The 14,124-nt window shown below is 38.4% G+C and overlaps 2 protein-coding genes across 2 annotated transcripts in view; both read right to left on the reverse strand.

The window, feature by feature from the left end:
- Window positions 1-4,994, reverse strand: part of LOC134540458 (trafficking protein particle complex subunit 8) — a 36,860-nt gene extending 31,866 nt beyond the window's left edge. Inside the window, exons 1-4 of the mRNA XM_063383227.1 lie at window positions 4,513-4,994; window positions 4,259-4,420; window positions 1,839-1,955; window positions 138-466 (exon numbers count right to left, since the gene is read on the reverse strand). Coding sequence (XP_063239297.1) covers window positions 138-466; window positions 1,839-1,955; window positions 4,259-4,420; window positions 4,513-4,669 — 765 coding nt within the window. The 5' untranslated portion in view covers window positions 4,670-4,994. The remainder of the gene's footprint in view (window positions 1-137; window positions 467-1,838; window positions 1,956-4,258; window positions 4,421-4,512) is intronic.
- Window positions 4,995-12,872: 7,878 nt separating this feature from the next.
- The window catches only part of LOC134540396 (fatty acid synthase-like), a 140,720-nt gene continuing 139,468 nt past the window's right edge, over window positions 12,873-14,124 (reverse strand). The window contains exons 35-36 of the mRNA XM_063383102.1: window positions 13,852-13,978; window positions 12,873-13,033 (exon numbers count right to left, since the gene is read on the reverse strand). Coding sequence (XP_063239172.1) covers window positions 13,002-13,033; window positions 13,852-13,978 — 159 coding nt within the window. The 3' untranslated portion in view covers window positions 12,873-13,001. The remainder of the gene's footprint in view (window positions 13,034-13,851; window positions 13,979-14,124) is intronic.

Genomic DNA, 14,124 nt, shown 5'->3' on the forward strand with positions numbered 1-14,124 from the left:
GTGGGTATGGATCTTTCCAGTTAGGTAGTTACACAGTTATAAATGGACATTTATTCAACAAACAATTTCAGCTATTAATTCACAAATGAAGTGATTGTTGCTACGACATGTCGTCACAATGGGATCGCGGCACGCACCGAGCTGTCGGCGCGGCGCAGCAGGAACTGGCTCCAGGGGTCCGGGAGGAGCGCCTGGCCCTCGCCGGGCCCCGCGGCCCGCGAGTTGACGGGCAGCAGGCAGCAGGGGGCGTCCCCGAGCGTGGTCCGGGCGGCCGAGAGCGCGAGCTCCGCGGCGGACGGCTCACAGCAGGCGGGGTCGTGCAGCAGCACGTGGTAGCGGAGGGCCCCGGGGCCGAACCACTTGGGCAGCTTGGCCGGGGTGACGCTCTGCAGCCTCTGGAGCTCCTGCCCCATTCGCTGGAGCGCCTCGGCGGGGCCGGGCTCGGCCGTCGACACCACCAGCACGCCTGGCGGTCGCGTTAAGGATGCACCACGCACCACGTCACAGCCAGGGGCGGCCCGTCTAGTACTCGCCCGACGACAAGTAGTTACAAGATGCTCTGATAATACCTGTCATTTTTTCTACAGGGAAGCTGCACTATAAAATGTAATGCCATAACAAAAGATAAACTTTACTGAATTCCCGACGGGAGAAGTAAGAGCAGAGGAGCAATGGCACATGCGCAGTGTGCCCAAGAACCTGCCAGATCTCAGTCGAGTGCAACCAGCATGGCAGGAAGAAGTGTGTTGGAAACATGGTCACATGCACATGAAAGTGATTGCTGTCTTGCGATATGAATGGGTGCGTGAAACTAGTGTTTCAGACATTCACCGACGCCGGCATAGCGTCTACGGAGACATCACATTCTGCCAAATGGTTGTGCAGTGGTGTTCACTGCACATTGAAGGAAGGCAGAGAGTGGACGATAAAGACCGATCTGGGCGCCCATCTGCGTCCACGACTGCAACAAACAACAGCGTACAGGAAATGTTGTTAGCCAACAGGCTCGTGTCTGATGTCGCATCCACGCTCGGGTGTTGGACGTACTCAAGCACACGACTCATGTTCGCCCCGTTATAGGTTTAACACCAACGACTAAAGTCAACGAACTCTAGTTGAAATGTCCAAAAATGTTTATAAATCGGCACCACTCGGACCGCAGCCGCGAAATTCGCGTTTAAACTACGTAATTATATTAATTTTCGGGCCATCACCCGGCCGCAACCTTTCGGTACCACGATCACACCATGGCTGACTACCAACCTTACTACCGCCATCCACGAAGGAGGGAGATGGTCACATGTCAACCCACAACCAATCACATACAAGCTTAAGACACAATTTCAAATATCAGCCAATCAAAGCACAAGTTACAAGAGTTGAAGCAACTCTGCATATACATAACTAAGGGGCTTTTCCTTCTCTGTCTCTTTCCAATTCGGATGATATCTTGCACTAAAGAACCTTGCACTACACCGTTATCTTCATTTCTCCGCCATATCATGTTATGGTTACTTCTTGAATATCATAGTGTCCCTACGCATGAAAAGAAGACTGCGCGCCAGTTCACAGCCGTGCACTCAGAGGCTATACCGCACTAGAAGCACTAGCGAGCATCGCACTTATAACTGCACCTCACTGACACAGGTTAACCCCCGACTGAGCGGAGGCTTTAACATCTAGTCAGGGCCATGTGACGAGTGGAGCACTGAAAAGTGACATTATCACTCGACCACCTTGGCTCCTCGGCTGACGTACCTCGAGGCTGGCTCAAAGCACCAATCCACCGACAGCCACTCATCAATAAGCAAGCACGCAATATTCAAGCCAAAGGATACAAGCAATGAAATGCTTTGTGAACTCGTGGTCCGACGGAAACTGCACTTGCAAGAACGTCTCTCTCCAGGCATCGAACCAAGGAACAGATGAAGGAATATCAATGTTTTCATTAGCACCTGAAATCCAGCAACACACACACATTAACTACTGAAATCACACACGAAAAAAATTACAACCAACAATACAGCCTATACTAAATAATAAAAAAAATCTGAAAAATTTGGTTCATTACTATAAACAGTATAACCATTTAATGCATGCTCGCATCCTCGATAAAGAGCCAGAGAGGGCTTAAAAACTGTCCAATCTTGAGGTGGCAACAACAGAGCATTTTTTGTAGTAAATTCCTGGCTGTTCATTATCTGCTCATTGATGCAATCAGAATCCAAGACTAAAATGACTGACATGGGCCAACAGGCAGCAGACAACGGGATCAGCGGTCCAACAAGTTTCCTCATGCGGCAAGGGATTACACAGATAAAATAAACTAAAAGAGTCAACTTTTATTTTGTACGCTTTGTATGTACATTTCAAATTATTATATAGTCTTCTGTGGTGAGCTCATTTTACTGTTACTGATGAAGTTACCTAATAGATATACTGTATTTATTAATGGGATTGGTATTGGGTAAATGGGATAGATTCCTACTGTGTCTCTGTACTGTTGATGATAGTTCTCTTTTAGAAAATACTCAGAAAAATTATACAAAAAAAAAACTTCTGAAATAATGAATAGAATCTAATTACTACAGTATTATGTAATCCTCTATTTAATGAGTGTGGATCCCTAGCCTAGCCATGTTCAAGTGCGTCTGCGGGTCTTCTCGGCAGCGGTCGCCCATGGCCAGGGGCGTGGGTTCGAGCCCAGCGCACAGACGCCGCTGAGCCAGCACACAAGTTGTTCAAAGAACGCTGTAAAATTGTACATCCGGTAGCCCCAAGCATCCGTCTCATTTACCGTTATTTTATTTTATTGTCATTACTGTTTTTCGAGAGCTTTTCCTGCAAGTTTATTTGTTGCATTTTGTGTTTCATCTTTATTCCTCAACAGATCCTTACTAAATGTGATATAATAGCGGTAAATCTCCGTACCTATGATCACTAGTGTGACCTTCTCCAGCTCGAAAATAAAGTTAAGTAAATTTTTGGTGAGGAAAATTGTGACACATCGAATGTCAGATATATACTGTAATAGACTCACAGCAAAATCCCTTAATTAACAGCAACGACAAGAAAATGAAATAACCAACTATGGGTAAGAGGTGATCCTGCCTGAGCAAACTAATGAGTTTTTCCAAAAACACGAAAATTTTTAAGAACCCAAATTTAATTTCAGCTCTTATGATTCTCCATACTCTGTTTTTTTTTCCCCACACAAAATTGCAAGAGTGATGTAAAAATAAATACATTTAAAGAATTTTGAAAATTAATGTTAGAATTCTTGAATGAAGGCTGAAACTGTTGCAAAAATTTAATGTCGAATTTTTTTTCTGTTATAGATGAAATTAATAAATTAATTTTGTGCATTAGAAAAGAAAACAACAGAAGGACGACACCTGCAGTACTTGGACAGGCTGGAGCAACGGACAGCGGTAAACAAAATAGCGATAAATGTGACAACTAACACTGTAATATTTTCAAAGGGAAAACGGACAGTTAATGTGAGGTAGGGACAAGAGACAGGGTAAGTATCTGGGAGTGTCACTACGGCCAGATCTCGGACGGCGGGCAGGGTGTTTGAAAGGAGGCATACATGACAATAACGAAGCATATCCTGGACTACACAGCTGTGCCCTGTGACTCCTAGAAACAAGAGGTTAAGGAGCTAAGAGTAGCGAGCTCCGAAACACGTGGAGGAGAATTGAGGGGAAAGTGGGACTGGCGCATGGGAAATCAGTGTTGGTCAGGAATATCCAACCAGGGAGTCTACAAATACCTGATAAACCAATGTCAGGATATATACCTATATATTTTTTTAATTTTTAACATTTAAATAAAAATGTTTTTACAAATTTTTTTTTATCACTTTACATCAATTATACATAGGCAAAAGTAAAGTAAATGATCATTAACTTACTAATCGCAGGAACTTGCCAATTTTTAAGTTAGACAGCTTTATTTAGGTAATTTACACATGATTCAAGAGGGCAGTCTCCAAATTTATATATTTGGTGCGTTGACTACATATTGAAGTTAGGTGGTTAAAAACAAAATGCAAGTTACCAAAAATCTATTAATGGTGGTTTCTCAGAAACCAGTAGGAACATAGAAACGCTGTTTTCAGAGTAAATATACTAACATGACTGGTGTCAGAAAAAGGTTTTTTTGGAATTTTATTATTACTTCACAGAAAAGCAGCGCTGTAAGACTATCACCATTCTCACTTGACATACAAGGGCTTCTTACTGTTTTTTCTTACCAATCTGAAAGGATGTAGTTTTCTCACTGTAAGAGTGACTCACAGATTCATTGAGGAACTTTCTCGCGAGCAGTGGTTCTGGCGGCCTTGCATTTACATCTTGCATAGAAATGCGTAGATTTTTAACCTGTACCGGCGTGCCAGACGGGTCACGAATGTAAGCTGAAAAAAAAAAAAATGAAATGATTTTAAATAATCATTTCTCCATAAACTGATAAATGCCAGTATGATATTAATTTATAACCTATACAAACCTTCAGTATGTATTTTGCAAAAAGGTTGAACCATTTCGATAAATGACAAGTTATTTTTTTGGCAAATCTGATTCACCATTGGGCTGCACATGACAGCAACCATGGGTGAAAACGTATTTTGTATAAATTCATGAGCAGTCAATTTACATTGCGCCATATTCCGAACAAAAATATTTAGCAATACTATTTAAGAAAACTTATCAAGCAACACAGTTGTCCAACTTAAACTCCCTGCTCTCTTCAACAAATCCACCACAACATTCATACTTCACTTTCATTCCTTGACTAAAAGAAACAAGTATATAATTAATCAACATACGCCGCCATTACTGCCCCTTCCCCAAACCAAAATTATGATAAAGGCTGTACAACTTAATATTCCTAAAACAATACTAAAGTATTGTTAGAAAGACAGTATAAATATTTTTTACTATCAGCAAACGGAATTATATAGTTATGTCATAAGCCTCGTAATTTACATGGATAATCTTTGGTACAGTTACAGTTTTACAATCAAGATTCTGTTAACTGCAGAGCATTTTAGGGCTCGAGTAAAGAGCGTGCGATAGTCACATGCACTTCATTAAAATTGGAACTTCTATTCTACATTTCTGTATTGATAAAATATTTCACAGAAAGTTAGGGAATTAACGAATTACATGACTATATGAATTTCCCAGTTATATTTTAAATAAATCCTAAAAGTTTTATTTGTAACAAATGAATTTGTTTTTGAAAATAATACAGTATAACAATTGACGTCGTACTGCCCTGGACAGTATAAAAGCAGAGTCCCAGTTCTATGGGAATGAGTTAAATGGTTACTTTCCGATACCAGTTATGACAGTTACTGTTAAGATTGAATAAAAGGTTATTTAATGGTTATCGTTATTAGATATTCGGCTTTGCAGTCTCTTTTACATTTTACACTATTCCAATTGTAGGTAGGCAGATTATGAAATAAAACAAGTGGTTTGAAGAAGGTGGTGTAGTGAAAATCCCTAGACTAGGGTGACCAAATGTCCTGTAAAAACAGGATTGTCCCGTTTTTTAACGATCGTACACGGGGTCCCGAAAAAGTCTCCCGGGACGCCTAAATGTCCCGTATTTACGTTGGGTTGATGATACACTTTTGTCGCGCCTCTCCTCGGACCGGATTCCCCTCTTCGCGACAGTTGAACTCACCCATTTTAGTTACCTTGTTTAATTATGTTTTTAAGTATGTCAGACATACTTATAATAAATAAGTATTCACTGCAAAATTATGGTTTATATTTATTATATGCCTCACAATTTAAATTAAATTACATATTCATAGGTATATTGAAAAAGAATTATAGGTCTCAAATTAGCAAAAAAAACAGCATGTTTCAATGATTACGTCTCGATGGAGGCCCCTTGGACCCCCCTTTAGTTGGAGGGTATCACCCCCAAACCCTCCTTGGATGTGTCCCGTTTTTTCATGTTTATGATTTGGTCACCCTACTCTAAACACGTTACAGAGGTCTCGGGCTCGACCTCAGTTTAGCCACTCCTGATTTTAGTTTTCAATGGTTTCCAGAAATTACTCTAGGCAAATGCTGTTATAGTTCCTTATAGTAGAAAGTGGCCGTAGGTGTTTCCAAGGAGTTGGTTCAAGAGGGACCGCTGCCCCTCTCATTTCCGAAATTGGAAATAAAATTAAACAAAGATCTATGGTCCAAAAAGAATTTGTAACTAATCTTCACAAATTATTAGCCGAAAAACAATGTTTTAGTAAATTACATAAATCCTTTTGTTATTGCTTAGGCTATTATTTATGATAACATGGACCCTCACCCCCCATAAAATAGATTGAATTCCAAAGGCGTCTTATTCACAAAAATCTTCTGTGTTGAGGTGGTTGACCTTGGCCAATTTCTTTCCAATGTCAGGTGTGTGTAGTGTGTCTAATGATCTGTCTGTCACAAGACTAAAGTAGTAAACCAGTTGTCTTCCTCACAAATGATCTTTATCTACCCGCTGGGCGTATCAGCCCTTTCAAGAACTTGGGGATGTTCCTGGTGCTGATGGGGAAGCGCTGTGTGGAATCAATCAACCAGCAGAGCTGGGAAACTATGCTCTCAACCTGACCAACTCGTTCCTGGGTGTGTTCGTGGTAGTGGGGTGGGCGTATGGCTCAAGAGCCCTTCCCCGGAGCTGGTGAGCAGAGTCGCGCAGCTTCACGGCGACGGCACCCGCCCACAGAGCTGGAGCTATGTATGGAGGTTTGGGGAGGATGACCCAGGCATGAGGTTCATATACTCACCCACAGACAAAGAACCCACCCGCCTTTACATGGCGATTAAGTGTCACAAGTAAAAATATGTATATGCTTAAGGCTTCGGATTCTGGTGAAGTGTTCTCATCAGCATTTCAAGAAATTATTGTTTATATAAAAATTAAGATTATAACTTAGGTGTATAAGTAAGAAGTAATCGAGCTCAGCCTCTAGCTTCTGTTATATAAGCAAATTATAATAAAATCATTATTGAATTTTACTGTGAATTTTTTTTTATTCCATACCTACCCTTAAACAAAGTATTCTATACTAATTTTTGTGGGTGATATTGAACAAATCCCTATAAAATTTTTTTAGAGAGTAAAACCTCTAAAACATATCAAAGAAAATTGTATTAGTCAAAGTTTAAACATTAAGTAAGCCCTATATACATGATAAATAAAACGTGACACTATAATGTTTTCACAGATGATCGGTTTTGAAAATGGGGAGAAGTATAGCAGTAGCGTAAAAATATGTCATCAGTTCCAAAATTATGGGTTCAATGTATGGAGCCAAGAATTACTTGAAAAACACATTTTCTGTTTTTATGTACTTTTCGTTCCCCGAAGCCGCGACGTCCGATGCTTGTATAGTAATGTAAGCTATAAACTATGATTTTTCACAAACTAGTAGCAATTAAGAAGGGTAAATTTAGGGACATGTGTAGTGTGTGAAAACCATGTTTTACGATATTTTTTCTTTCCATTCTAAAAAGCTGCGACATCCGATAATTACCGAAAAATGCTTTGAGCACAAATTGGAATGTGTTTTGGGGATAAAATCCACTCTTTTCAGGGCCAAAGCCCAAATATATCATCCTTTCTCATCAGTCAAAAAACTAGAACATTTTTTTAGATAATGTGTATGTAAACAAGAAGTTTGACAAAACTTACAAACTACTACATTTAAAAATCAAAGAGGGGCTTGTCCTTCAAAAAGAAAATGGAAATCAGCATTATAATTTAATTACTGTTTGAATGGTTGATCAAGATTAGGGTCGCTTTGCGGGGCAATAAAGCAATATCAGTTAAATAAACAAGAATATTTTTTTTGTGTTATTACTACTATTAACATTAATTATTACAGTATATGATACATACTGATTTGCTAAATTCACTAAGTGTAAAATAGGCTAAAGAGTTCACTGCACCTAACTTTTTTCAAAACCCTTAAACTAAATTTATTTATTCACAACCTTACCTGTGAAATGAAACACTAATTTTTTTCCCCAAATTTTTTTTATTACATCCATATGCATCACAAGAAATAACCATATTAATTTAATACATTTTAATTAGGCTAAACAACTCTTGATTCTTGGAGTTAAATAACATATTTTCCAAAAACTTTAGACACGCTTGGTAAATTAGTACATTTATCTATCTAAATCAAACCTACAATCTTTAATGGTCGCAGAAGATACAAAATATCACTCAAAAGCCGGACACTAGAGTGATTCTACGGGAATTATCCAGTGATTTGCCTTAAATCAGCTGTTAGAGATCGTGGTTTCCCAAACAGACTAGTTTTTTTTTCCTAACCTAAATTTAAAACTCAGTGTGTGTGGGAGGGGTCTGGGTTAGGGAGAGACTAAGTGTGTCTCAGGTTGAAGCCTATATGCTGAGTGTAAGCCATGCAGGGAGAGGGTCGAATGCATCGTGTGCTAGAAGGGGAGTGGCCAGCCATCGCAGCAATTGGTGCCATGACTAACTCTAGACTAAAAACTAGATAAGTTGGGCCCAGGTAAAACCTACAGAGACACAAGGAAAACCCTGGGCACTTACATGTGGAATGCCAAATTTTATGCAATAATTACAAGCAAGTTGGCTACGGGAAATATTGGGATGGTTCAGAAGAAAGAGTTGGACAGAGTAGTTTACGTCTACCATGCGGGGGCTGGGTGCTTGGACTTTATTTCTGCATTGGGTTTGTGGGGGCGCTGGTTTTTTCGGGGGCGACTGTGTCGTTTCCCGCCAGGTTGCAAGCCAACCTATACTAAAGTAGAAGGGGAAAGGTTTTAGCGAACTTCTATAAATTAATTTACATAAATAAACATTAAATTTTTTTTGTTTTTTACATAAATAAATCGCGAGCTGCGGCATTGGGTCTTACTACAGAGGGGATAAAGCGTTAGGTTGCCTGTCGCCAGTAAGGGCTGTTAGCACTTTGTAAAGTTATCCCGTCTGTCACTGCTCGACCCGAACCACATCTTCTACGCTTCAGAAGCTAAGAGTTATTTAATGAATATGTTTGTTGCGAGTTGGTGCGTCGGGCTACACTCAGTGGATAGAGCTTCAGGTTGACCGAGGTCGGTTAGAGAAATTATCCAGTCCTTCATCGCGAGGCACTAGCCTCATCTTCTACACTTTTTTTTCGGCTACGGTAGTGTGTGTGTGTGCTGTGGGGTACGTGGTATGAGGGGAACCTTAAAATTAAATTTAATTAAATTAAACGCTTACTTAAGTTACATGAACTGCCAGCATACATGTGTGTAGTGCGCTGGTATTATGTAGTACAATTGTAATACAATTGGATCTAAATACGAATAAGCTCTCTATGATATAATATATGCTTGAAGCCTTAGTTGAATGTGTGTAGGAGGTAGGGGAGATGGATACCAACTTACCAACCTTTGAGTCCTGTGTACCAGTTGACGACAGATGACTTTATGATGTCATATATAATATTATAGGTATAAATGTGTTTCAGAAATATTTGTTGACAATTGATGATAATCTATACTAATAATATAAAACGAGTGTATAAGTTAGTTTGTGTTTGTAATGTATTTGAGTGTGTGTGTGTGGTGTATAGAGAATTTTCAAGTAGGAAGAATTATTTTCTGGTATGTTGGTTGTATGAATCAGAAACAGTATTGGTCCCATGATTGGCCCTCCCTCCTTGTATGAGTATTGGTAGTCAATTGCTCCATGAGCAATCTCATGCGAGATGAGCGTGAGTGCTCAGTAAACTAAATTAGAATTCTCTTAGAGTTCTGGGGGTTTATTCTAAGTTTCCAGCGTTTTCTATTGGAACATTTCGATATTGATTCCGACATATAGCTCTTTGGCCGATCGGCAACACAAGGTTCCGAACGATCGTAATCGAAAGGTACTAAAATTGCTATTCTAAGCGCGGTATCGTTACGAGGCCTAACTATCTCGGCAAAGTTCGGGTTACGATTTCCCCCTCTACAATTTTTCTGGCAGCGAAGATGAGATTTGAAAACTGCAACATAACAACAAAAAAACACTTCATATTTCTAACAAATTTATAAATAAAAACACAGAGTTTATAAGACAATATACTTTCCAGATGTTTCAATGTTGATAAAAGTATTTATAAAAATCTTAAGTTATTTTAAAAGTGCTCGAGCAAGCGAAAACATGTTTATTTCTTAAATTATTTTTATGGGATATTTGGTGTGAAATGTTTAGAGTTGTTTGCACGTGGTCAGTCATTGTATTATTGAAATAATGGTTGCTCGGCGATCTCGTGTGAGTGAGAGGCAAATTAAAATGTTGCTTTATTTTATGGAGGAGCACCCCGAATTCTTGCGGAGAAAATTTTCATCGAATTTCACAACTGCAACAAAATACACACGCTGAGATATTGTTGAAACTTTTGATATCTGAAACAGGCGAATTATTTATGAATATGTATTTTGAAAGTTGGGTTACTTTTCAATTTACTCACATAAAATCTTCGTTATCATATTGTTATTATAGAAAGAACGTCTTTACATTCCCACTTAGTTATTGTTATTATGTATCTGGAACACTGCTTACATGATGTAATTTTTCAATTTCTTTGATTGTAACTTAAAGCGGTAACCATGGTAAGGACTCATCCGAAAGAAGGCAAAACTAAAAAAAAAAAAAAGAACACATTTATTTTACTTATATACGTTATATCAAATCATTCTATAAAACGGCACTGTGATATGTATATGGATAAAAGTCAGTTGGCCTAACAGTAACGAGATGGCAGGGCTTGCCGAAGTGCGAGGCAGTAGCGCGCAGCGGCAGGTAGGACTACTACAACACTTTATCGGAATGAAGTTTCGCGTCCATTACCGTTTCCTGAGTGGTAACAGTAATTACTGAAGATATTTGTACATGTATTATGGATCACTATTTTATACATAATAAATGTACACGTATCTTCAGTAATTAATGTTACCACTCAGGAAACGGTAATGGACGCGAAACTTAATTCAGATTAAGTGTTGTAGTAGTCCTACTCGCCGCAGTGCGCGCTACTGCCTCGCACTCCCGCAAGCCCTGCTGCCCTCTCGTGACTGTTAGGTCAACTACTTGAATAACGCTACAAAATCATACATATTCAATCCTATTGGGAAAACATTCCCTTTTACATAATATTAAACACAATTGACACCTACGTAAAATATCGTGAAAATAGATCACGCCCAAAAATGTATTATTTTCGACAATGTTTAACTATTTGTGTACACATAAATCATGCATCTGCCATGATTTCAACTGGCTGCTAATTCCCAATCGGCAAAGTTTTTCGACAGCGATTGTATACTCGAAACATAACGATCGTTGGCTTCCGAGAATCGAAAGGTTCCGAGTTGATGAAAGTAACTTAGAATACCATATTGAAGAAAGCTTCCGATAATCGTGGCATCACGATCGGGAACTCTTTTCCGAGAAACTTAGAATAAACCCCCTGGACTCAGGGTTGTGAGTGTGCGTTGTCCTCTGAAGAAGTGACTTATCTAATCCTAGGCAATTGTTAGAAGCAAACTCCTAAACTACTGGACTAATTTCAAAAATTCTTTCGGTGTTTTAAAGTTTCATATTTCCATATGAGAGAGAGTGAGTGTATGTGTTTGTGTGTGTGTTATATAACTAAAACAAAAATATAATAAAATTGACTGATATATTTTATTTCATTGCATCCATTATATGTTGATGATACTGAAGAGATCAGTTATTGTCAAGTGATATTGCTACAAAGCTGAGTTCATCAGAATGCTTTGCGGTGGAACAAAATTGGAACCAAACAATAGGTACCAAAGCTACATAAATAAATAAAATAACTACATAAATAAAATACCCACATAAATAAAGTACCCACATAAATAAAGTGCCCACATAAATAAAATACCCACATAAATAAACTATCAGTTGCATATTAATCAAGGCAGATTTTTGAATGAATAACATGGTTTATATGATGATAGTTTTTTAAAATATAAACAATGATTATAAATGGAACAGAGCTGAAAATTATTTAACGAAATCACAATAAGCCAATACAAGTAAATTAATTATATGTAACGACTAGAAGAGGAAACTGTGAAAAAGTACTCAATCAAAAGTTATACAAACTGTTTACATATTTCATGTTCTTGCAGTGCTGTACAGCACCCAAAACATCAATAGATACCTCATCTAATTCTGTCAACTCGTTCAGATTCTGTTATAGTTTTTATATTCTCGTCATTCATGCACGAATCTGCCTTTCCTATCCTCGTCTCGTAATCACGGCTCTTACAGACGATGAAAGGTGATGCTAATAGCACTGGTGATGGCAACAACCACCTGTCTCCTACTTTTGAAGGATTCCGGTTTAGACACAGCCGGGAATCGGACCCAGATCAACCACCGTGCTAAGCCAAGTGAAGGGATAACCGGTTGAATATTTCTTAAGAGCGTATAATTATTTTTCATTGCATATATTTTATTTAAAAAAAAAAAAAAAAAAAAAAAAAGGATTTTAAGTGAGCATGGGTAACTAGACATGAAAAATGAAAGTTAAGTAGTCATGTCAGCTAAATGAGGTTGGGAGGAGGGGGAATGTTAAGAAACATGGTTTTAAATTTAATAACTCATTGAAAAAGTACCAACATATGTTTTCTGCAGACAAATTTTTCATGTAAATTCTTGATGTTTTAGACCAAAGTAGTGGCAATACAATTTTTAAGGACTATTAGTTAATGTACAAAAATATATATTTATTTAGTCAGGTTATCTTTTCTTACAATATCATTATCAGTGACTGACTTTGTAAGCATAACAGAACGATAAACAATTTTTTAAATACAATTTTATTGTTGTGTTTGGTTATTTTAACAATTGGACATGTCATTCAATATATCTCTTCAAGTTTTCTGCTTCTTTGAAATTAAAATAGTTGACTTTTCTAACAGTTGTCTTCAGAACTGCTCTTCAGTGACATTGGACTGGTCTATAAAAAAATGTTACAAAAACTTTAAATACAACACTCGAAGTAAGTTATAAGAGCCAAATAGAGAGAAGATTGCACATATGTAGCTTCTGGTCCATCGTATTGACACTTGTTTGAAGGCTATTATGTAACAATCTTCTCAAAGGCAGCTAAACTAAATTGAAAATTGCATTTGAACATTACAGCACTTTGAAGCCAGTAAAGCCCTGTCAAGAAGCAAACCCACAGGGTAGACAAATATCTCCTTGTTTTCCTTTGGGGTGGAAGAGGCTAGGGGTCTCGAACCCTTTATTTCACATGTTCTCCAGAAAGCCGGAGAAACGTCGGTAAGAACCTTGTCAATGCATAGCAAGCTCTGTGAAGAAACAGTTAGCAGGGTCTGACCTGCAGCATTTGCAAACACTTATTTTTTTATTATATGGTTACAGCAGTTTCAATTAAGCTGTTTTTGTTTATCCTTAATACCTGCAAGTAAGTATTTTCAGATAGACCCATGTTTAGTATATTATTATCAACTCCTTAATATATATATATATATTTTTAAAAGCAGATGTTGTTAGAGCTCTTGTGGAGTAAGGACAGGGTTCCAGGGTTGACTCATGGTCAAGTCTGGGATATTTCTCTTGAGGAATATTTCCTTCGTGTGTTCAGGAGCATTGCTGTTGTGTCCCTTCACATACACGCTGTGTAAGCCAATGGAGACTGCATGCCGAGTCATCTCTCCAAGGCGATGGCTGGGGTCCGAACCAGCCTCCCGGCCGATCACATTTATCTTTACTTGAATTTCTTTAGCATGCAAATCATAGTATTGCATTTACCACTGTGACGTATCCAGTAAGGGTTAATTATAGAGTGTTTGGAGATGACATCCGCAACCTGCGAGCTCGCTAGCAAGGACTTGTGGTCAGCTTCCACCAGGACCACGCTCAGAGACTCTTTGAACAGCTGCGAACAAACACATGTTGCAAAACATTATTCATTTTATACATGAGACGGGAAGCGACCTATTAATTAATAATTAAATGTCTATTTATTTATTACACTTAAAACATACAACTTATATCTTAATTTATAACAGTTCAATTTCCCTT

This window comes from Bacillus rossius, chromosome 16 (assembly GCF_032445375.1).
Source record: "Bacillus rossius redtenbacheri isolate Brsri chromosome 16, Brsri_v3, whole genome shotgun sequence".
Taxonomy (NCBI): domain Eukaryota; kingdom Metazoa; phylum Arthropoda; class Insecta; order Phasmatodea; family Bacillidae; genus Bacillus; species Bacillus rossius.